At 34.7% G+C, this 21,424-nt stretch overlaps 2 protein-coding genes across 2 annotated transcripts; one reads left to right on the top strand and one right to left on the bottom strand.

Annotated features, from left to right (window-relative positions):
• Positions 1 to 4,108: 4,108 nt before the first annotated feature.
• Positions 4,109 to 10,429, top strand: LOC132163514 (protein argonaute 5). Its single transcript, XM_059573824.2, has 22 exons — positions 4,109 to 4,765; positions 4,999 to 5,210; positions 5,311 to 5,466; positions 5,582 to 5,715; positions 5,802 to 5,908; positions 6,325 to 6,428; positions 6,540 to 6,678; positions 6,780 to 6,896; positions 7,033 to 7,143; positions 7,221 to 7,292; positions 7,460 to 7,582; positions 7,688 to 7,859; positions 7,938 to 8,059; positions 8,146 to 8,283; positions 8,352 to 8,494; positions 8,582 to 8,644; positions 8,725 to 8,788; positions 9,239 to 9,374; positions 9,464 to 9,537; positions 9,680 to 9,774; positions 9,848 to 9,879; positions 9,983 to 10,429. The coding sequence occupies exons 1-22, from the start codon at positions 4,247 to 4,249 to the stop codon at positions 10,144 to 10,146; spliced, it is 2,997 nt and encodes a 998-aa protein (XP_059429807.2). The 5' UTR covers positions 4,109 to 4,246; the 3' UTR covers positions 10,147 to 10,429.
• Positions 10,430 to 13,688: 3,259 nt separating this feature from the next.
• On the bottom strand, positions 13,689 to 20,399 carry LOC132164194 (Eukaryotic aspartyl protease family protein). Its single transcript, XM_059574631.2, has 10 exons — positions 19,928 to 20,399; positions 19,289 to 19,421; positions 18,926 to 19,176; positions 18,601 to 18,828; positions 16,185 to 16,347; positions 15,958 to 16,031; positions 15,763 to 15,859; positions 15,050 to 15,116; positions 14,479 to 14,550; positions 13,689 to 14,193 (listed from the first exon to the last, which is right to left on the bottom strand). Exons 1-10 carry the CDS (start codon positions 20,164 to 20,166, stop codon positions 14,033 to 14,035), a joined length of 1,485 nt encoding a protein of 494 aa, XP_059430614.2. The 5' UTR covers positions 20,167 to 20,399; the 3' UTR covers positions 13,689 to 14,032.
• Positions 20,400 to 21,424: the final 1,025 nt, after the last annotated feature.

Below are 21,424 nucleotides of genomic sequence, written 5' to 3'. Positions count from 1 at the left end.
ATATTAAAACTATATCACTTTTAAAATATGAAAACAAAAAATATTGAGTTGTTGAAAAGGATGATTGATGACAGCTGTTAATATAAAAAAAAAAAATCAATTATTTAATTCTAAATAATTTGTTAAGATAAGGAAAAATCTACTGATTATAATCTTTAGAATTTCCTTTACTTGTTGAGTTCGTTACTTCCCTTTCAAGCACACACCCTTTTTTTTTTTTAGTTTGTTTACCTACACCTGTGGGTTTTTTTGTTCTTTTTTTTGTGCTGCCACGACGACAACTTTTGCATGTCCTGGGAAAATTTCGGAGGCGCACACCAGTAAACCACATTCCCAGACTGACAAGGGACCACAAACACTCCGTCCCACCACTCCACCACCGCAAAAAAAGCGCACACCAGTAAATCCGTCCTTTTCCACGTCTGGGAGCGATAACAGTCTATGTCCTAGATCCCATTATTACCCCTTCACTAAGGAACTATATTAGTTTTTTTTTTTGTTTTTTTTTAAGAAATAACTATAGTAGTAATTTAAGACACCGGAAATGCTTCTTTGTATAAAATCTCTTGGTATTCTATTCATTATTAGTGGTTTTTTTTTTTTTTAAAAAAAATAAATTAATAGTTGATACTCAATAAAATTATATAAGAGATGAACACCAAAATATCTAAAAATGATTATTTGCATTAGGACGTTTAATACCAGAAAAATGTAAGGGAACAAAATTTTCTTCATTTCAAATGAACTTGATTATAGTGGAGATGTATTTTTGTCATTTCACTTTTTGAATAGACAAAAATATCACTATGCTATAATTAACTGAATATTATTCAGTTTATTTGAATTAGAGAAGATCCTAATTCAAATATACAAGAGTGCAAATAATTTGATTAATAAACCACAAAGCCATTTCGAAATGTTAACGGTCGGTTTAGGTTTACGACTTCAAAAGGTATGATTAAAAATATTGATTAGAAAATGTGATTTTTAAAAAATTACAGTACGACTTTTAAAATTACAGTTTAATATTTTAAATTGTATATGTTTTTTAAAAAAAATCTTAAATAATGCCAAACAATCCATAAGTTTACCAAATAAATTGTGTTTCTTATGTGTCACGACTCACCATTTAATGTGATTTATAATTTTAGAAAATAAAGGCATAAAAAGATAAAGATTGAGGTAAATCACTTTTATAAACTATTTTTTTAATAAATAAATAAATGAAAAACATTGAAAATTCCTATCCTTTTTCTTTCGAAACGTAGTGGTGTGGTGTGTCCGTCATTTTGGCGCATAGTCTTTTTGCTTTCCCACGTTTTCAGTTTGTCCGGCTTTTAATGTTTCCATATTTTGGCCCCACGTTACCCTTACGTGTACCGAACCACCACGCTAAACATACTGACTGTACGGATTATGGGTCCCACCAAAACATGGAGAGAAGGCTTTGTCCTCTGGGGTGGGGTCTACATTGACTCCGCAACGACCTGGAAATCGTCGTTTTTCTTCCCACCCGATCGCACGCTTTGGATTATCAAGGGGTGGTTTAATTTTTAGGGAAAGGAACGGTTTAGATTATCAATTGTTCTTTGTCTTATTAAAAATTATAATAATATATATTATTCAATTAAGATTATGTTAGTTTATTAATATTAAACAAAGCTACTATTAATTTATGTCAAAAGGAATTTGATCTCTCTTTTTTCTCAATGATGTGTTCCCCCTTGATGTGAGCATAGGTCAAGAATGGTTAGCTTCTTCTTTTTCTTTTTTTTTTTTCCAAAAAAGAAAAAGCAAAAAGTGGCGGATTACTTTCCTTGAACTTAATTGTAATAGCACCGGCATTCTTTCAAGTTCGAGTTCCATAATAATAGCTTACAGCAATCAGGCATGAAGTCGAACCCAAATCCTAATATTTATTTAATCACATAAAATTACCTTAAAACAACCGAAAGACCACATGAGAATTGCGGTGAACCGATAAGGAGTGTTTAGTATAATCACATTATTTGCATGATGATATATATATATATATATATATATATTATTTAGTAATTTGACATTGACTCATGCTTACATTTCCTATAACCTAAAAATCTTCAAAGAAGATTAGGGATTAGGTAGGCTTACTTAGAGACAAAAAAAAAGAAAAAAAAGTCAATGATTAGGTAACCCTTCAAATTATAAACTAAGAGCAGAAAATAAAAGCTATATCCACTTGTGAAGACCATTATGTTCACATCCTAATTATCGGAAGAGGAATGATAGGGACCCAACTTTTTTGCCCAACAAAAGTTCAACTTTTGTCTTATTTATTTTTTAAAAATAAAATAAAATAAAAAATGGAAAAAATGTTTGAAGCAACCCTATCTATTTTTTGTCTTTCTTATATTTGGTATTTTTTTAAAAATGAAAAATGGTATTTTTTTCATAATAATGTCATTTTTTTCAAGAAAATGTCATTATTATGAAGAAAAATACTATTTTTCATTTTTAAAAAAATACTAAATAAAAGAAAGGCCAAAAATAGATAGGGTTGCTTCAGACATTTTTTCCATTTTTTATTTTGTTTTTTTTAGAAAAAAAATAAAGGGTAAAAGTTGGACTTTTGTTGGGCAAAAAAGTTGGGCCTTTAGCATTTCTCTTATCGGAATTAGGATTTTTTCTATTTCATTTGAACGAAGTAAAAAGACAAAATACCCTACCCCTTCCGCTATATCTTACCGGATTAAGCCCATATATAATTTAATTAATTATTTTACAGCTAGCATTTTTAATACTTTTGCCATAATTCAAAAGATCTTGAAATTTTAAAAAACAAGAATCAAAGCTTCAAAAAAATAGCTTGCAATAATATCACTGAAGTGAAGTGAATAAATGTCCCATTAATTGCCGCCATGAACCACGAGCCCACAAACTTTTCTTTCTTTTCCCAACGCAAAGAAAAATCTCAGGATTCTTTTTATTTCACGTACGTTAAATCCAGATGTTTTATTTATTTTATTCCTAAAATAAAACTCTATATTCTAAACATCTTGACATATAATTTTCAAAATTTTCAATAATAAAATATCATATATACCATTAAATATAATAAAATAAAATTTTAATTATCAAATCAAATACCTCTTCCCAATTACACTCCAAATATTGAATTAAAAAAAAAAAAAAAAAAACATAAACTATAAATCCCATTATTCGACACGTGTCCATTTAGTAAGGAATTATATTTTATTTTATTAGCATTAGTTTTCGGTTTTTGATATTTCCACGCAAATACGCGTAGGAGGAGGAGGAAGAGGTGAATCCTGCCAAGACTGTACGGATTCTAATCCCCACCAAAAAACAGTTTGATCAAAATTCAAAACGGTTTTTAAGAAATAATAATCATGTGCGGAGGGGTCTACCGTGCGGTCCCCTATATCCAATGACGTCACTGTGCCAGCGCGGCCTAGCATAATAGCCTCTTCTTTTTTTCTTTTTTCTTTTTTTCCTTGGAATGAGTATTACTTATCCTTGACCAATTTTTTTTCTCTTTAACGATAGAGATATTCTTCTTTTCATTCTCAATACCATCTCCCCACCATCTCTTCCAAGTGCATCTTGATTTTTTCAAAATAAAAAAATAAAAAAATAAAAAAATTTAAGAGGAGAGATGGTCTGGAGATGGTCTGGAGAATGCATAGAAGCATTCCTCTTAACGATAAGGTTACTTAGACTTTTGCTCCTTTTTTTTTTATTAACTAAATAAAGAAATATGAATAGTTAATCTATTTTACAATTTTCTATTCTCAGTAGTGACTAATCATTTTTTAATGAATTAAATATTTTACGAACCAAACGAAGCCTGAACAAAGTAATTTATTTATTATGTATGTTTTCATTAAAAATAAAGTTAGTTATGGTATATAATTCTAATTTTGTAAATTAGAGAAGGAATCTCATTTTTAAATACAAACCCTAAAATGCCTGCTTCGAAGAAGGAGGAGGGTAAAAACGTCAGACATTAGCCGCCGTCTCGACTCCCACACCCATTGGCTCCATCCCATATTTCCACGTCCTTTCCTCTCACCAGATTTTTTGGTCTTTTACACATATATATACATGCTCTTGCCCATTTCCACGCTCTCACACACTCTCTGAGTCTCTGTCGTCGTTTGCTCTTGCCGGATCCTTATTGTATTTCATGCTGTCACTGTGTCGCCATCATCTACGCTCTGAGACTTCTTTTTTCTGCTAAGCCACAATGTCGCGTCGAGGTGGTGGTAGGCAACCTGATTCTCGCCGCGACCAGCCGTCTCCGGCGGGCGGGAGAGGCAGAGGCGGTGGTGGTGGAAGAGGTAGGGGTGGCGAAGGAGGCGGAGGAAGAGGCCGCGGTGGTCCTTCAAGCTACTCTGCGCCTCCTCAAGCCGCTTCTTTCCCGGAGATGCCTCGTCCGGCGCCTCCACGTCCGGCGGGTCCTCGTCAAACTGCACCTCCACCAGTCGCTTCTCCTGCTGGACCTCCTCCAGCAGCTCCAGCTTCATCGCATTCTTCTGCGCCGTCCAGCTCGGCTCCACCACCAGTTTCTACTTCCTCCACGGAGGATGCTCTGAACCGTGAAATCTCGGAGAAGCTGACATTGCAGGCTCCGGCGCCGCCGACGTCATCAAAGGCAATTGACTTTCCGAAGAGGCCCGGGTACGGGACAATCGGGAAGAAAACCTTTGTCCGAGCCAACCATTTTCTGGTGGAAGTCGCAGACAAGGATCTCCATCACTACGATGTGAGTTCTTCCCCTGATTTTTTTTTTTTTTTTAAATATAAATATAAAATCGGTCATATTTTAAAGGTTTTTTGTTTTACAATTGCTTTCGAAGACATTTTTATTTGTCAGATTTATTTTTTCTTCATTACTTACTTCAGCAGCTCTGATATCTTAGTATTTTGGTTCGCAGATCCTTATTATGGTGGGATACAATTACATGATATGCGGTGTTGTTTTAATTTGAAATGCAGGTTTCCATCACACCTGAGATTACTTCAAAGAAAGTGAGCAGAGATATAATTAAACAGCTAGTGACGACGTACAAATCACATTTGGGTATGCGAAATCCTGCATATGATGGAAGGAAGAGCCTCTATACGGCAGGGCCATTGCCGTTTATATCGCAGGAGTTTGTTGTCAAGTTAGACAATGATGATCGTGCCTCCTCATCTGGTTCGACGAGGTATTTTTCATCTTTGTCTGTTGGAATTTATCCCATTTTTGTCGAATTTATTTTTTCAATTTTCATTTTATCTGAATCCTTTTCTCTGTCCGACGTGCAGAACCAGAAGGGAGCGTCAGTTCAAAGTGGCAATCAAGTTCGCTTCTAAGCCTGACATTGATCATCTTCGACAGTTTTTGAGCGGCAGGCAGCTGGATTCTCCACAAGAAACAATTCAAGTTCTTGACGTGGTTCTTAGAGCGGCACCATCAGAGCTGTAACCTAATTTTTTATTCTTAGAAATTTGTACATTTTGTTATCCTGGTATGTATAGATTGCCAAGATATAAAGTCCTCTTTTGCTTGTATTGACTTGTTTGATTTTGATTGTAGTTACACCGTCGTGGGGAGGTCATTTTTCGATCCTAGGTTGGGCGAACCGGGTGAGCTGGGTAATGGTATTGATTACTGGAGAGGGTATTATCAGAGTCTTCGTCCAACCCAAATGGGGCTTTCTCTTAATATTGGTATTTCTTCCATCTATTCCTTTGGGTCTTTCAATAAGAAATGTATTAGTATTCCCTTGTTTTGACATTTGATTCTCTTATCGCAGATGTGTCCGCTCGTGCTTTCTATGAACCCATTTTTGTGACCGATTTTGTTGTAAAACATTTTAATTTCAATTTAGCAAGGCATCTGTCTGATCAAGATCGGCTGAAGGTTATTTTTCCTAACTTAGGATTTGGCTTTATGATTTAAGATGGTGAACATGCATGTTGCATTCCAAAATAGTTTTTTTATAAATTATTTTCGAACTTTTCGAGAGATAAATGTTGGGTAGTTTTGATAAATGCCTACGCTTGTTTAAGAGAGCTTTGCTCTAGAGGCATATAATATATAAGGATAAATGGCCTTCTCTCTTGTTTCCTTTTATAATCATTGGCTGGATGGTGTCCCTTCCTATGCACTTCATATACTATGTTTTTCTTTTCAGCTATTTACTTGAGAAAGTTTTTGCTTACATTTGTTTGTTGACGCATGCCTAAGTTGTTTCTTTTTTTATTTTATTTTTTCATTTTTTGTATCTGTTTCTTAAGTTTATGGAGCGATCCTCCTCTTTTCTTTTTGATTCCCAGATTAAGAAGGCACTGAGAGGAATCAAAGTAGAGGTTACTAATACGGAGTTTTCCAAAAGTTACAAAGTCACTGGGGTAACAACCCAACCAACTGGCCAGTTAACGTGAGTCGCTATGATTTTCTCCCTTACCACCTGTCTCTCTTTCTCTGCATTTCTTTCTGGTGTGTGCTTTTTTTTTATTGGCTGATTATTGTCTGATTTTTGATCCTATAGGTTTACTCTTGATGACAATAATACCAGAATATCAGTTGCTCAATATTATCGTGAGAAATATAATATTGTGCTTAAGAATGTGAATCTGCCTGCCCTCCAAGCTGGGAGTGATACAAAACCTATTTATTTGCCTATGGAGGTTGTCTTATTGCTTCTAGACGGTGTTTTTTTCTTTCCTTTATTTTGTATGAGCATTATGTCTTTCATCTCAGTTTATGAAAGATTTTCTTTGTTTTGCAGCTTTGTAAGATTGCTGCCGGACAGAGATACTCTAAGAGATTAAATGAAAGACAAGTAACTAATCTTTTAAGAGCAACTTGTCAACGGCCTCAAGATAGGGAAGCGAGTATCAAGCAGGTATTTTGATGTTTTTAATTTGGTGATAAATTGTTTTGTCTTTTTTTTTTTTTTCAGTGTGGTTTCATTGAAAGAAGTTGAATGGAGACCTGCATGTGTCAGTAATGTTGTAATTGATTTTTCTCTTTTGTACAAGATGGTTAGGCGAAACAATTTTAATGGCAATTTGCTTGTAAATACGGAGTTTGGAATCCAAGTAAAGGAGGAACATCTATTGGTTGAGGCTCGAGTTTTGCCATCTCCAATGGTAATTTTTGGTCTGCTTTTGTTTGATCTCTTTAGGTATTCCTACGCCCAAATTTAATCTTACTCTCACTTTTGCAGCTTTTATATAATAATGGAGGGAGAGAACAAAGTGAACAACCTAGAATGGGACAGTGGAACATGATAAACAAGGTTAGATATTTTAATTTTGTAGTTGGTTGCTTGGTTCTAGCAAATTATTTTTGTTCTTTTTCACCTATCTATTAACAACCAGTAAATTGCTTTACATATAATTACAACTATTTTGGAATATGAAGATATTTTAACCTAGTCTATCCTTTGTGTTTCTGATATTGTAGAGAATGATCAATGGTGGTCGAGTGGATTTTTGGACTTGTGTGAACTTCTCTACGCGAGTGAATAGAGATTTTCCATTTGATTTTTGTGACCAATTGCTCAACATGTGCAGTAGCAAAGGAATGGTATGACTTCATCGATTAAATGATGACTTTTGATTGCATGATGTGCGGATACCCTTTGTGAATCTAAATAATTGACTTCGTGGATCCTTTTGAATATCTTGCTAGGCTTTCAACCCAAACCCTTTGATCCCCATACGATCAGCTCAGAGTCAACAAGTTGAGATGGCTCTCAGGGATATTCACAAGCAAAGTAGGGCGAAGTTTACAGAAATTGGACAGCCAGGAAAACAGCTTCAGCTGTTGATAATTATTCTGCCCGACTTCACTGGGTCGTATGGTGAGTACTTTAATTGGTGTTCCGACTTTGTGATAAGAACCAGTTTCTTTTGCTCAAAAGATTACTTGCTGTTGACAGGGAAAATTAAACGAGTCTGTGAAACAGAACTTGGTATTGTTACTCAATGTTGTCAACCCAAGCAAGCATCAAAGCTTAGTAAGCAGTATCTTGAAAATGTGTCCCTCAAAATCAATGTGAAGGTTTGTTTGTTCTATTTGATTTTAACTGATTCTAGTAAAATCTTGGGCTTTCAATTTTTGAACTAAGAGAAGTAAAACCTTTACAGGTTGGGGGGCGTAACACTGTGTTAAATGATGCAATTCATAGAAATATTCCTCTGGTGACTGATCGCCCTACGATTATATTTGGTGCGGATGTGACGCATCCCCAGCCAGGAGAGGACTCTTCTCCATCAATAGCAGCGGTATGTTCTTCATTTTTCTTGCCTTTGTTTAATTTAGTTGTATTAAATGGTTCAATTGATTGACACAGGTAGTGGCTTCAATGGATTGGCCTGAGGTCACCAAGTACAGAGGACTTGTCTCTGCACAGGCTCATCGTGAAGAAATTATTCAAGATCTCTATAAATCATCTCAGGATTCTCAAAGGGGCTTAGTTCATGGAGGAATGATTAGGTAGGAAGTTGACATGCATAGTTCTTTATTGCTGTTGTTGAGTTCTTTTTTTTTTGGGTCTCACCCATTATCCATTGCTCTTTGCAGGGAACTACTTATTGCATTCAGAAGATCAACTAATCAGAAACCCCACAGGATTATATTTTATAGGTAAAATTTGTTTTCAGTTATGAAAAAATTAAATATTTTTGTTCTGTCTTGTCTTTATATCAATTTGTTTTACTTGGCAGAGATGGTGTCAGTGAAGGCCAATTCAGTCAAGTTCTGCTTTATGAGATGGATGCAATAAGAAAGGTATTATAGATCTTGCAGTGAACTATGGAGTCACTGTATAGGGGGATACCAAGATGTGTCGAGACAAGAATGCCTGAATAGTTTGTAATGAGAAGGAACATATCATAAAGAGAAGTTTTGGAAATTGATGTGATTGATTGTTAGATTTGATTTAAATCTAATAGTGTTATGATTGATTGTTAGATTTGATTTAAATCCAATAGTGTTGCTTTCTTTTTTTTTTTTTTTTTTTTGGTATTGTATGTTGGTTTATTGCAACATTCTTTTATTTCTGAATGAATTGCTGCCTGAGCATTTCATGTACTTTATAATCACGAAAATCTTACATGTACAAGTCAAGTAACAATCATCAGTCATGTTTTCTATGTGATTGATTAAGTGTCTTTGTTGTTTTCTTATGTTGAGCATGATTAGTTTGATGCAGCTCTAATTTGTAAGACTTTCTTCCAGGCCTGTCTCTCACTTGAGGAAGGATATCTACCGCCTGTTACTTTTGTGGTAGTGCAAAAAAGACATCATACACGGCTTTTTCCTGCAGATCATAGAAGTCGTGATCAGACTGACCGGAGTGGCAATATTCTTCCAGGTTACTAAGTTTATCTCGGTGATCAATGATCATTTTTTTTTTTTGGGTTTCTTGAATGCCACTGATTTTGTTGAATCTCTAATGTATAGGTACTGTTGTCGATACCAGGATTTGCCATCCAACAGGGTTCGACTTTTACCTGAACAGCCATGCTGGAATTCAGGTAAAACTAGAGCCATTTAGTTGAATTAACTTTTGAAGCACTCTGTTTTGTGAGTTATGAATGGGTTCTTATGCATGCATACAGATATGTTGATTTGTAAAGTAATAATATGAATTTTCATTTGTATTGCTCGCACTTGTAGGGAACTAGCCGACCAACACACTACCATGTGCTGTATGATGAGAACAAATTCAGTGCAGATTCATTGCAGACGTTAACAAACAATCTATGTTACACGTAATTTCCTTTTGATACTCATTCGTTCTGTTTTCTGTGTTCTGTATTCTGTTACTCATAATGTCCTTTTCAGGTTTGCAAGGTGCACACGATCTGTTTCCATAGGTCTGATCTCCTCGCTTTTTCTTTTTCTTTTTTTGATTCCATCTAAATTAGCATTAAGTTGTTGATGCAATTTTAAACCACTGAAATGATATTGCACATGCAGTGCCACCTGCATATTATGCCCATTTGGCGGCATTCCGGGCAAGATACTACATCGAGGGTGAGGCATCGGACAGCGGCTCTACAAGCGGGACTGAGGGCAGAGTGGAGTACCGGCCCCTTCCTGTGATCATGGACAACGTGAAGGATGTGATGTTCTATTGCTGAATCCGTCCGCCCTTTTGGTTGCTTGGTTTCTTTTGGATGTGATTACTCACGTAGTTAAGTAACTTTTTGGTAATACGCTCTTTTCTTTGCATCAGAATGAAAATGGAGTAAATGAATGATATGGTATAGTTTATGTTCGCAAGGCTTTTGAGATTTTGATTTTCTTTTTTGGTAATTGTCTTCACATTTGTGCAAGCTTTTGGCCATGTAACTTGCACATCTAAACAGTGGTTGTAATCGTGTTTATACTTAACACTTAAAAGGAAATCGAAATATTCTTGCCTGGGTATGTTTTATGATCCTTTTTATGTTTGAGCAGCAACTGCTAGCTTTGGCCTTGCTATGATTAGTGTTTTCTGTTCTGTTGACTAAACAATAAACCCTTGTTGAGAATCCCAAAACTGTTGGGTAATGTAAATGGTAATTGAAATTCCAATGATTTTAAATAAAATATTTCAAATAAAGTAAATATAAATGAAATTTTAACACATTGTAATGTTCAAAGAATTTGCCTAGGACATGACTGTCAAATCACTTTGATCTCTTGTGTTTTTCTTAAGATTAACGTCATTTTTGGTACACATTCAAATTTTTAAGCAATTCGATTAGACCTTTTGCTTGAAACTTTTCACTTCATTTTGTTGTTCTTAGTGATTTCTCTCATTATCTTAATCAATTTTTGTATTCTACTTCCTTTTTCTTATCTTATATTCGAGAGGAAATATATTTTTGACTCTTTTGTTTTTTGGCTCTTAATAATATAATATATGATAAATTAATAGTTCACTTTCTATTTTCAAATTATGTAAATCCCATTTTAAATATGGGTTTATGCTACTATGTTATCAGTCCAAGTAAATGAGAAGGATATGGGCAAATTAGGCTCAAACTGTGTTGATCTGTTTTTTTTTTTTTTTTTGGTACTCTTCATTTTCTGTAACATTTTAAATTTAAAATCCAAAATTGTAGCAAAATAGTGCTTTGAAACTTCCATCCAATATTCACAGAACTTTATTTGTAGAAGCAAATCAAAACGCATCAGCAAAAGTAGATAGTAATTTAAAAGAAACAGCTACAATCTTAAGGATATATATATATATATATATATATATAAAAGAGAAAAATTTATACATTTTTGAGGAAGGGAGAAGTAAATGAGAAAGAGAGCCCATATGGTCTGGACCATTTGTAAAATGGCCATTTTGCAGCTTCTAATCTCCAGCCGACACATTATCATTTTGAGAAAATTGCAAAAAACCAAAGTGAGAACAAAGACAGCAAAATCAAATTGAAAAAAAAAAAAAGGACCAATACCCTTGGCCACCAGACCCACAGCGTGGTCTCGCCAGACCCACACCGTGGGTCTCACAAGACCATGCCAGTGTGACCCAGCTACTGGGTCACGGCCAGACTCAGCTGTGGGTCACCATCTTCGGCCCATTTTTCTGCAAAATTCAGCCTCAAAACCAAATTTTAATGCCTCAAAATTCGATTCTAATACCTTAAAACTTATTTTTTGATTCAAAACTAAGGCCTCGTTTGGTTCGGGGAATGTCTAGTCCATTGGAAAAGAATTAACGACTACTGAGAATAGAAAAGTATGGAATAGATTAGTTATTCCCATTCCTTTGTTTGATTGTATCGCTGGAATAGACTAATTAATCCTATTCCTTCGTTTGGTACAATGCAATATGTTGGTGAATGGAATCATATTGTGATCAAATTTCCTAAAATACCCTTATAATACAAATACAATTTATATTATTAAGGACTTTCAAATGCAATTATGCTACAAAACTATTTATATAAAAAAAATATATAGTTGGAGAAAATAGAATCAAACTCAATCTTGAAATCAAAAAAATATAGTTGGAGAATGTACAGAGAATCAAAAGAAATCAAAAAACAGATTATATATTTGTATTTTATAAAAAACCTTGCAGATTCTGTATCTCCGTCAAAGAAAAGAAAAGGAAAAAAAAAAAAAAAACTGAGAAAAAAGAGATACGAAGAAACAAAATTAAAAAAAAAAAAGAAAAAAAAAAGGGTACATAAAGAAAAAAACAGAGAAACGAAGAGAAGAAAATTAGAGAGAAACGGTACAGAGAATCAAAAGAAATCAAAAAAAACAGAATTAATAATAATAATAATAATAATAATAATAATAATACAAATAATAAGAGAAACGATACAGAGAAGGAGACGGCATAAAGAAAAAAAAAAAAATTGTTTGCACTTGCAGAAAAACTGTACCAGAAGAATCAAAGAGAAAATAGAAAGAGATAGAAAAAGAGAAAACGAAATATAGAGATGGAGAAAAGAAAAACGGATATATATATATATATAGAGAGAGAGAGAGAGAGAGAGAGAGAGCGAAATATAGAAGAATCAGAGAGAGAACGAAATTTAATTCCACAAGTGGGATTTTTTGTAGCAATTTATACAATTAATTTAATCCTACAAGAAATGATTAGCTAAGCCACTCATTTTTGAGTGACTTAGCTAATCTTGTGTGTATGAGATTAGTAGTCCAATGAGAATAGACTATTCCTAAGAATAGAGTGTTACCAAATAAAGGACTAGCTATACCTAGTGTTAGCTAGTCCAATCCAAGAGTCTATTTCGCAAACCAAACGGGGCCTAAATCCTAGAGGGAAAAGGTTAACCCTTTAGAAATTTTATCACCCTAAAGGAATTCACCGGAGACGGAAGCACACTGGCCGTGACCCAGGCAGCAGACCCAGCCACCTGGGTGGCTAGGTCTGGCCGGCATGGGTTTGGCGTGACCCACGGCCAGCGTTTCAACAGACCCACGGGTCTTTTGTTTCTCTCTTTGAGTTCCAGCTTCTCCCGTGCTTCTTTCTCCCTCTCTCACAACATCTCTCTTTCTTTGTTAAATGACAAGGGGAAGAGTAGTTGTCGGCAGAAGAAGAAGAAAGACGAAGAAAGAAGAAGAAACCCTTTAAAATCTAGTGTTTTAGGTTATAGGTTAGTTTTGTGCATTTTTTCTGCTTTAGGCTATGTGTCAATGTGTGATTGGTGGCTGTAAAAGTAGCCTTTTAAGGCTCATCCGGACCAAAGTTAAGGTCAATGAGAAATTGAAACTCACCAGGCCCTTCTCATGGTAAAACAAATTTTGTATATTTATCCTTTTCTTTTCACTTCTTTGCTTTAATCAAACAACTAAACCAAGCCATATCATTGGAGTCATTGCCACCACTCAAAAGAAATCACTTAAGATAGAAGAATATTTTAAAAATCAATTATTAAATCCACCATACTATAAAAAATGAATTGCTTATTGATAACAGTAATTCAAAAAATCATTGTATTTGAATTATATTAATGACCCAACTAAACTTGCCTGTAGAAACAATATTGCAGGAACAACAATATATACACATATACACACCAAAATCATAATGTTCTATTTTACTTTTTGTTTTCTCTTTCCTCTGCATTCAATATGTCAATGATGAAGACAAGTGTATTTTGATCATCTTTGCTTTCTCTGTTAAGATAATTGAAAGGGGGAGCAAGGGGGACATTGAAAATTGCTTCATAGTTCAGGAGGTGTATAAGTGAAGTTGTCTCTAAAGAATATGTTACAGAAGTAAGAAAAATGAAAAGTTTGTGTGTATCAAATATTCTGCTATGAAACCAATAATCCGTGTGAATGAGATTTACAAATGCTGCCAAAGGAAGAACGTGTAATTCTAGGAGGCTGATGAAGAAATATTCAGCAGCCACAAAACCTACTGCAAACTGTGCTGCAAAGCAACAATCTAAATTCTAACAGTAAAACAACATTAGGCATTGCCGATTGTTAGAAATATAAACCGGCAACGAAAGGTAGCCTCAGAAGTCACACCTTTCACATTGTATGCTACAAAAACAAGAAGCTGCCAAGCAGTGATATGTGCATTAGGAAAGCAATCATGCTTATTGCTAGCTCCTTCCGTAGTGAGCTGCTTTCACTTACTTCCCCAGGATTGACAAATTCCTTCTGACCACTTGTACTTGCAGAGACATTTACTGACGTCGAACCTAATTTGATAAATTCAAACACCAGGGGATTAGAATTCAAACATGCATAAACTCAATTAAGTTGGAGGGCATTTGGACAACAGGGAGTAATCCTTGCATTTTTTTTTTTTTTTTCCCACATCGCATTTGAACAAGTCAATATGCTTTTCATAATCTATAAATCATCAACAGATGACCAAAGCATTGATTTATAGAACCATTTTGTGTTGTTCTTTACTGCAATATATGTTATTTTCTTCTCATGTGATGTCCAAAGGCCATTTCAGAAAGGATATTGAAACTCACAGTCATAGCTAGCCCATCCAATCCGTTGACCAGCCAAATCATAAACAAATATTTTGTCTTTTAGAACAAGGTCTGCAAAAAGAAATAGTGTGTTGTTATCTTAAAGCACAATGGTTATCTGAAAAGTAAGAAATAAATCAGTTCAAGCACACAGTACTAAAAAAGAAGATTTAGAGTAACTACTGTGATTCTAACAAATCGAATGTGAAACCAAACTAGGAGTAGCCCCAATTGGAGAAAAAGAAAATGAAAATGAAGAAAAGAAGGAAATTGTCCAGTGACATTCAGAAGCCAAATTAGAACAGCAGATCCAGGATCATGTTAAGCACTTAAGCTTTCAGTGATCCAAAAAAATAATATCAAGGAAGTTAGATTCTATAAACAAAAACCTCATGCAAAATGGTGTCTACTAGGATCTAAAATGAAAACAATATCTGTCAAAACAAACATAATTGATTTTAAGGTTTCAGGAAAAGTCCAAGTTTTCATTATTTGACAGAATATGAAGATTTAAATCAGTGGCTTTAACATAATTATCAATTAAAGCAAAGTTTCCGGTCAGTCTTTATACCTCCTAAAATTGTTATCCCTTGACCCTGTATTTTCTGTAAGCCAAAGCACCAGACTGCAGAGTTACCCTGTAAAAGGAAATTCACCAAAGTTAAAGAATAAAACTATGAAGCCATCGTTCTTCATGTTGTGATAGAAACAGAGCTATGTATTGGGAATGCTACTGAGCTTCATAGCTTGTTTGGGTTATTTCTACTAGGCAAAACAGACCACTGCCAATGGTTGGATGGCAATAGTACAATCAATCAGAGTAGGAGCAGCATTTATACTAGGAAATGGTCAGGCAAGACATTATTTAAGAAACCAGTAATACTAGAGAATCTTCAATGTGTAATAGGAACAACTTGAACGCAAACAGTACAGTCAAGGAGGGTTAGTGCAGGATATCAAATCTGGTATTGCAATATTCCTGAAGTCAATAATGGATTTATAAGTGAGAATAGCAGGGAAGTTGCATTACATAGATGCACTCTAAGTTTCCCGCTTAATTGAATAATGGAAAAAATTGGTTGACTAGTCACAGTTGACATTCTACATGTGCTTTTAAATGCATGAAATAGAACAAAGAGAGCCAAATTGCCAAGCACATGGAATCATTGGAAGGATTGTTCAACTGAATAGGCAACTTGCAACCCACTTCAACTCACCGGTATATCCAGACTAGCCCACAACAATTGAAAAGGTAGAAAAAAAAATCAAAACTTGAAAACTCACAACTGAATTTTGTTGTAAGAGGTAGTCCTGAGGTCTTAGATTCATTGATACGCCACCAGCGAAGTTTAAGCTAACTTGGGGAAATACATCATTGACACTGAACACAAAGTAAAGATTCATTTCAGAGTTAAGATCGTCTGAAAAGACTAGCATTCAAGGAAGAAGGAACTGAGATGATATAACCCAAAACTGAACCTGGTGGTAACTAAATAACACTGATTTCCCTTGGAAATAACAGGTTGCACAGATTGTGAAACAGCATTCGTTATCTGCAGGTCAAGAAAATAACATGCTTCAAAGTTTTTTCAAAATACTTGTATTATCATTCTTGACAAAAAAAAAAAAAAAAAGCTTCAAATATTTCCCATAATCATTCCAAATAGAATGGTTAAACACTGAGAGTTTGCTCAAAAGAAACATACAGCATTGACAAAAGGATCATAAGCTTCTTCTGCAAGGTATGCCAAAGTTGTCCCGGAGTCAACTATGGTTCCTTTGCCGCTTGATGTTGCAAACACTGCTGGATCAATGGATAACATTTGGCCGTTGACAGAAATGCTCTGCAGATTCAAATTATAATGAGGCCTGAAATTTAAAACAGACAAGTGATCAGTCAAACTGCTGCAGTCAAGTTTTATATGATCTAATTTTCAGAAGCATCTATTACAAAACAAAAAGGGAAAAGATCCCGCTCAGGGGCAAAAGGGAGAGGAGGGGTGTATCCAAAAAACTTTGTAATATCAGATTTCAAATAAAACTTATCATGTACAGCAAGCTATTCAACATGTAAAAGAATTGAAATGTTCAGGAGACCTAAAGGTTCTACATATCTCTACAAAAAATTTTCCTTAAGAACTATTTTTCCCTCTTTTAGGCACTGTTTTAGCATTTGACTAATTGGATTTATTTTATATAGTTTTGGCCTCTTGATCCAATTTTGTATCTAATTTAAGTTTCGCCTCTTCAATAGCAAGAAAGATGAAGACAAAGACATAAACTGCAGAATCCTCTGCCAACAAGGAGCGCTAAATATGAGCTCTCCATTGGCCTTTAACTCAAAAGTTCCCACAAACTAAAGCCAATAAGTTCATTGTCAAACTTAAGAGGAACCGCAGATACTCAGATAAAAATGTCAAAAAAAGAGAGAACTGTAAATTGATCAAGGATTTTACTCCTGCAGCTCAAGAATAGCTACTTAATTTTCAAAGCATAGTAGCTCAAGTTACACTATTTCAGAGTACTCCTTTTGGGGTGAGTTTGGAGCTTATTCTAAGTAGGCTTCATCTACTTCTCTCCTATATTACTTCACCAGAAAAAAGAAACACTTTTAAGCTTTGAACTTGAAACTAGCGTATGAGTTTTGCTTGTTTAGGGTGGTGAATGAACTTGTAGAAGTAAATTAAGAATCTGAGGTAAAATCGTTTGTGCTATCCGTGTTTGTTAATCTTGCAACCCTAATTATTTATAGGTATCTTTGCCTTTTGACCTAATAAAAATTAGTTTGGAAGTTTTGAGTTTGACTCTGACGGGGATTTTTAAAAACTGAGATCTCGCTCCAAGTATCAGCCGGTTTGGTTAATTAACACGCAAAATAGAAAGGCCAAGAGAGAGCTGGTACATTAAACGGCCGATGTAAACAAATTATGAGATCAATTAAAGAACTTGAACCTATTCCAGTAGCTTAATTAAGGAGAAGAAATTGCCTCTGATTCCTAGCGATTAATGACTATGATATCATATATGTTACTTTCCAAAATCGGAAGGTAAGGTTTTTGAACCACTGTTTCAAGAATGTTGTGGATTAATATTCTTATTCATAGTAACTACTAGGGGTCTAATAATAGAGGTATTTTAGGATTAAAATACCTTAGGATAATATGTTATCTTTATAGATAACATTAGATTATGGATTAGAATATAAATATTAGAGATAAGTAATATCATTAGAATAGTTTATTTTACTTAGTCTTTTATTTTCACTATGCATTGTAATTGTCTATTTAAAGACATCAAGCTCATTAATAAAAGAATCAGAGAATTAATCCAAAATCTAAAAGGTATAGGTTCCCTTAGAATCTAAGGTATAGGTTCCCTTAGAGATTGGTTGTTTTCTACAACAATAAACGATCCAGACTTGAGCAACAAATTTCTAGTCTCATGACTATGATTGAAAGCTTTATAAGGATTTCCAGAACAGATACTCAAACTACCAAGAAATTGGTCATTCGATCCCATCTTCTTCAAATATGTGAACAATATCTTTTTCCCTCACAAATTTGCAATGACCATGAGACCATTTTCCCTTTTTTCAAACATAAACTTAAGATATTTAAGCAACACGGCACTCAAAGTTGTGATCTGCTAATCCCTTATACCTTAAAATTTGGTCTCACCACAATGTGCAAAATCTAAGAATTTAAGCTTTTCAGTTTCAGAAATAAAAATTAAAGAGTATTACCAACGATCCATATAACAAGATCACCTCAAAGTATCACAAACTCAAAGGAAGGGGACAAGCTTATAAAACTGTCAAGAATCACAAGAATGAGAAAGCACTATTGATCACAAACTACAGAACAGTTACCTATTGCAATTCTTTTATTTAGTGAAGCTATGAAAAGTCAAACGGGCAATGTAGTTTAGATTAAAAACTATAAAACTACTTACCAAAAAGAACCTATAAAAGAAATTTGTGAAATACGTGAAGAAGCCTAATGAAAACCTATAAACTGTTACTTTCATAAAATTTACAACTAATCACATTGCACTCAACATAACGCCCAGTAAAAAAAAATTATTTTTGAGATTTTGCAGATTACTTCCAAGGAAAGAACTTACTGTGATGGGACAAGTGGAGTGTAAACTATACCAGGCTCTATGATTTCCCCGAATACCAGTATACCTCCACCGACATCATCCCCTCTCAAGCAGTGAGAGAATACATTTGGTGCTACTCCCTGTGAAGAAAGTTGTGAGATGACAGACATTTGCTGTTGCCCAAACCCGAAAATCCCATCAACTGCTCTATCTGACTTTGTCAAGTCTCCTGTCTGTGTGTTGCTACACCTGTTTCATAATCCAACATCTGAGGCAATGACTTCCAACTTCAAATCAACAGACAAAATAACATAATCTTAGGCATGAAAAATTCATGATGCCTCACCCAAATACAATGGGAGCCGAAGAATTCGTGGTCACCGAGCCCCCAAGAATCGTGTTGAAATTCAATAAGTCGGATACATAATAGCCGGATGTCCCACTGCCATCTCCATATTGAAATGTGTATGCACACTGATTGTTCTGAACAGAACAGATGGCATCTGACGATTGAAGTCCAGTACTGCATCTTCGGTCTGAACAAGAGACCAATGAAGCTGTTGATGAGCTCCCAGGATCAAAGAAATTGAGCTGAATCTGGAGGAAAAGCAAGCAATGGTATTGAAAATTCATAGCACCATATTGCGTCTATTGTTTAAAGAAAGCTACAGGACTTAAAAGAAAGAATATGGATAAGGAAAATAGATACTTTTTGGAGCCCAGTCGATTGGGGGCAACCACTGCAGGAGCTACAACTGACCCACAGAACATCACTTCCTGTATCAATCTGCACATGGAAGTCTCTTGGAGGAGAACCCAGTTGGACTATCGTATAATAAAGCCTGTAACAAAGGAACTAATGAATCAAATTTTGACCAAAATAAGGAATAAAACTAATAAAAATACAAAAATAAATACTCCAAATGATTCCAGAGGAACCCAGAGAACAGGAGGCAAAGCAAAATGAAGATAAAGAAAAAGAAAAACCAAACATTGAACATCAAAAGACACACAAGAAAAGAAAAAAGAAAACGGATATAATAATAGTTGAGTAAACAAGAAATTTCTAACACAATAAATAAGAAGCAGATAAAGAAACGTTAGGAACAAACGTTGAACATCAAAACCCATATAAACAAAAACCGACAAAAGAAAACTACTTAAAAATGAAAACCCATATTCCAAAATCAATCAAAAGCCACAGAAGATCTAAACTTTCCCCAACACTATCACATCAGAACCAAAAAAAAAAAAAAACCCATAATTCAAATCTAAAATCATTAAAAAAACAAACAAACAAACAAACAAACACACACACACAAATATATAGAGTCCACCATAGAATTACCCAACGTGGAACGGATCGTAGGTACCCTCGACGGGGAAATCGATGACACCGTTGGAAGAAGACTGCAACATTCTTCCATGCCTGGCCATGTCCCGAGCCCTGAGCTGACTCAATTCAACTCGTTGGCCCACCGGAAAGGCTCTCTCCAGCTTCAGCGCCGCCGAAAAACCGCCCAGCACCAAAGCAGCCGGCAACAGCGCCACCGCAATCAGAATCCCCGCCAGAACACTCGCCGCCATTTCTCGCAGCTCTCTCTCTCTATAAAGTTGTCTCCCAATGAAAGACACCAATATATAACAAATATACAAGTAAAAAAAAAAAAAAATCGCCTCAACGGCTAAATTCAGGAGATAAACAAGTACATGTTCTTCTCCTAATTCATCCTTTTTCCATTCTCCAAGGCAGAAGTGCTCGAGAGAGAAAGAAAAGGTACAAACCGACAGGCGATAACAGAAGTTTCAAAAAAATTGGGTTTGTGTTTACGTTATAGCACGTCTTTATTCTTTTATAGAGAAATGCTATATATATATATATATATATATATATATAATTTTTATTTGCTTTTAAACGTTTTTTTTTTTTTTTTTTTATGTGGTTCAGTGGTTGAGTTGTGAGAGCATCCTCGTGTTTTCCTGTTGGGTGAAGTGCACAAATCAATCATGCGCGTACATGCAACGCGCTTCTCGTCTTTCAGTAAGGCGCGTGTGATGATACATAAGTGAGAGGTTCCAGAACTTGAAAGCCCTCTGACTTCTGCTCATTCAGACTAATTCAGTTGCTCTTGTTTCCTAATTCTGATTGCTTTAGTTAATACATATTTATATTTATATATAATACCCAAAGAAAAATTAAATATATATAATTATATAAGTATGATTCTCAACGGCCATATTGTTGAACAACCACAGTTCAAATTTTGCTAATATATATTTTAAACAATATTTGTAGTACTAAAATTGTAATTCAGGGGTTTTACCATCCTAATTTTAGTAGGCATGAAATTAAATATATGTATATATACCAAAAATTTAGTGGTGTGTATATATATATATATATAAAGTGTCAAGACAGAGATATATATAAGATTATGAGAAGTATTAGGGAGCCAAACAAATGAACCCAGAAAAATTTTCAAACTGACGTGGTAAATCGTGAATAGCAGACAAGGGAGAAAGAATTGCATTTTTTAATTAAAAAACCCTTGCCACGTCAATTTGAAAATTTTTCTAGGTTCATTTGTTTGGCTTTATAGCACTTATCTAAAATTATATATGTTAACCATAACATAACCCATTTAATTAAAAAGGTTAGACCCCACAAAACTAATTCGCTAATTTCGTATCGGGTTTACCGCTTACTAGCGTCCATTTTTTTTTATTTTTTATTTTTTTTTTAAGAATTATAATAAATGTTGTAATACCTAATGTCATACTAAATCCAAATTCCTAAACCACTATCTAGCCGGACCTGTTAAAGCATTCAATAATGCATCCATCC

The sequence above is a fragment of the Corylus avellana genome, chromosome 8 (genome assembly GCF_965113065.1).
Source record: "Corylus avellana chromosome 8, dhCorAvel1.hap1.2, whole genome shotgun sequence".
Taxonomy (NCBI): Eukaryota; Viridiplantae; Streptophyta; class Magnoliopsida; order Fagales; family Betulaceae; genus Corylus; species Corylus avellana.
This window is presented reverse-complemented; position numbering and strand designations above follow the sequence as displayed.

Excerpts from the sequence above, each read along its gene's own strand:
- LOC132163514 (XM_059573824.2), top strand. The coding sequence starts at position 4,247 with ATGTCGCGTCGAGGTGGTGGTAGGCAACCTGATTCTCGCCGCGACCAG. Across the intron at positions 6,429-6,539 it reads CAACCAACTGGCCAGTTAAC|GTTTACTCTTGATGACAATA; the intron begins GTGAGTCGCTAT and ends TTGATCCTATAG. Across the intron at positions 8,060-8,145 it reads CCCTCAAAATCAATGTGAAG|GTTGGGGGGCGTAACACTGT; the intron begins GTTTGTTTGTTC and ends AAACCTTTACAG.
- LOC132164194 (XM_059574631.2), bottom strand. The coding sequence starts at position 20,166 with ATGGCGGCGAGTGTTCTGGCGGGGATTCTGATTGCGGTGGCGCTGTTG. Across the intron at positions 19,177-19,288 it reads AATCGACTGGGCTCCAAAAA|ATTCAGCTCAATTTCTTTGA; the intron begins GTATCTATTTTC and ends CTTTTCCTCCAG. Across the intron at positions 14,194-14,478 it reads TGGATGGGCTAGCTATGACT|GTTCGACGTCAGTAAATGTC; the intron begins GTGAGTTTCAAT and ends TTATCAAATTAG.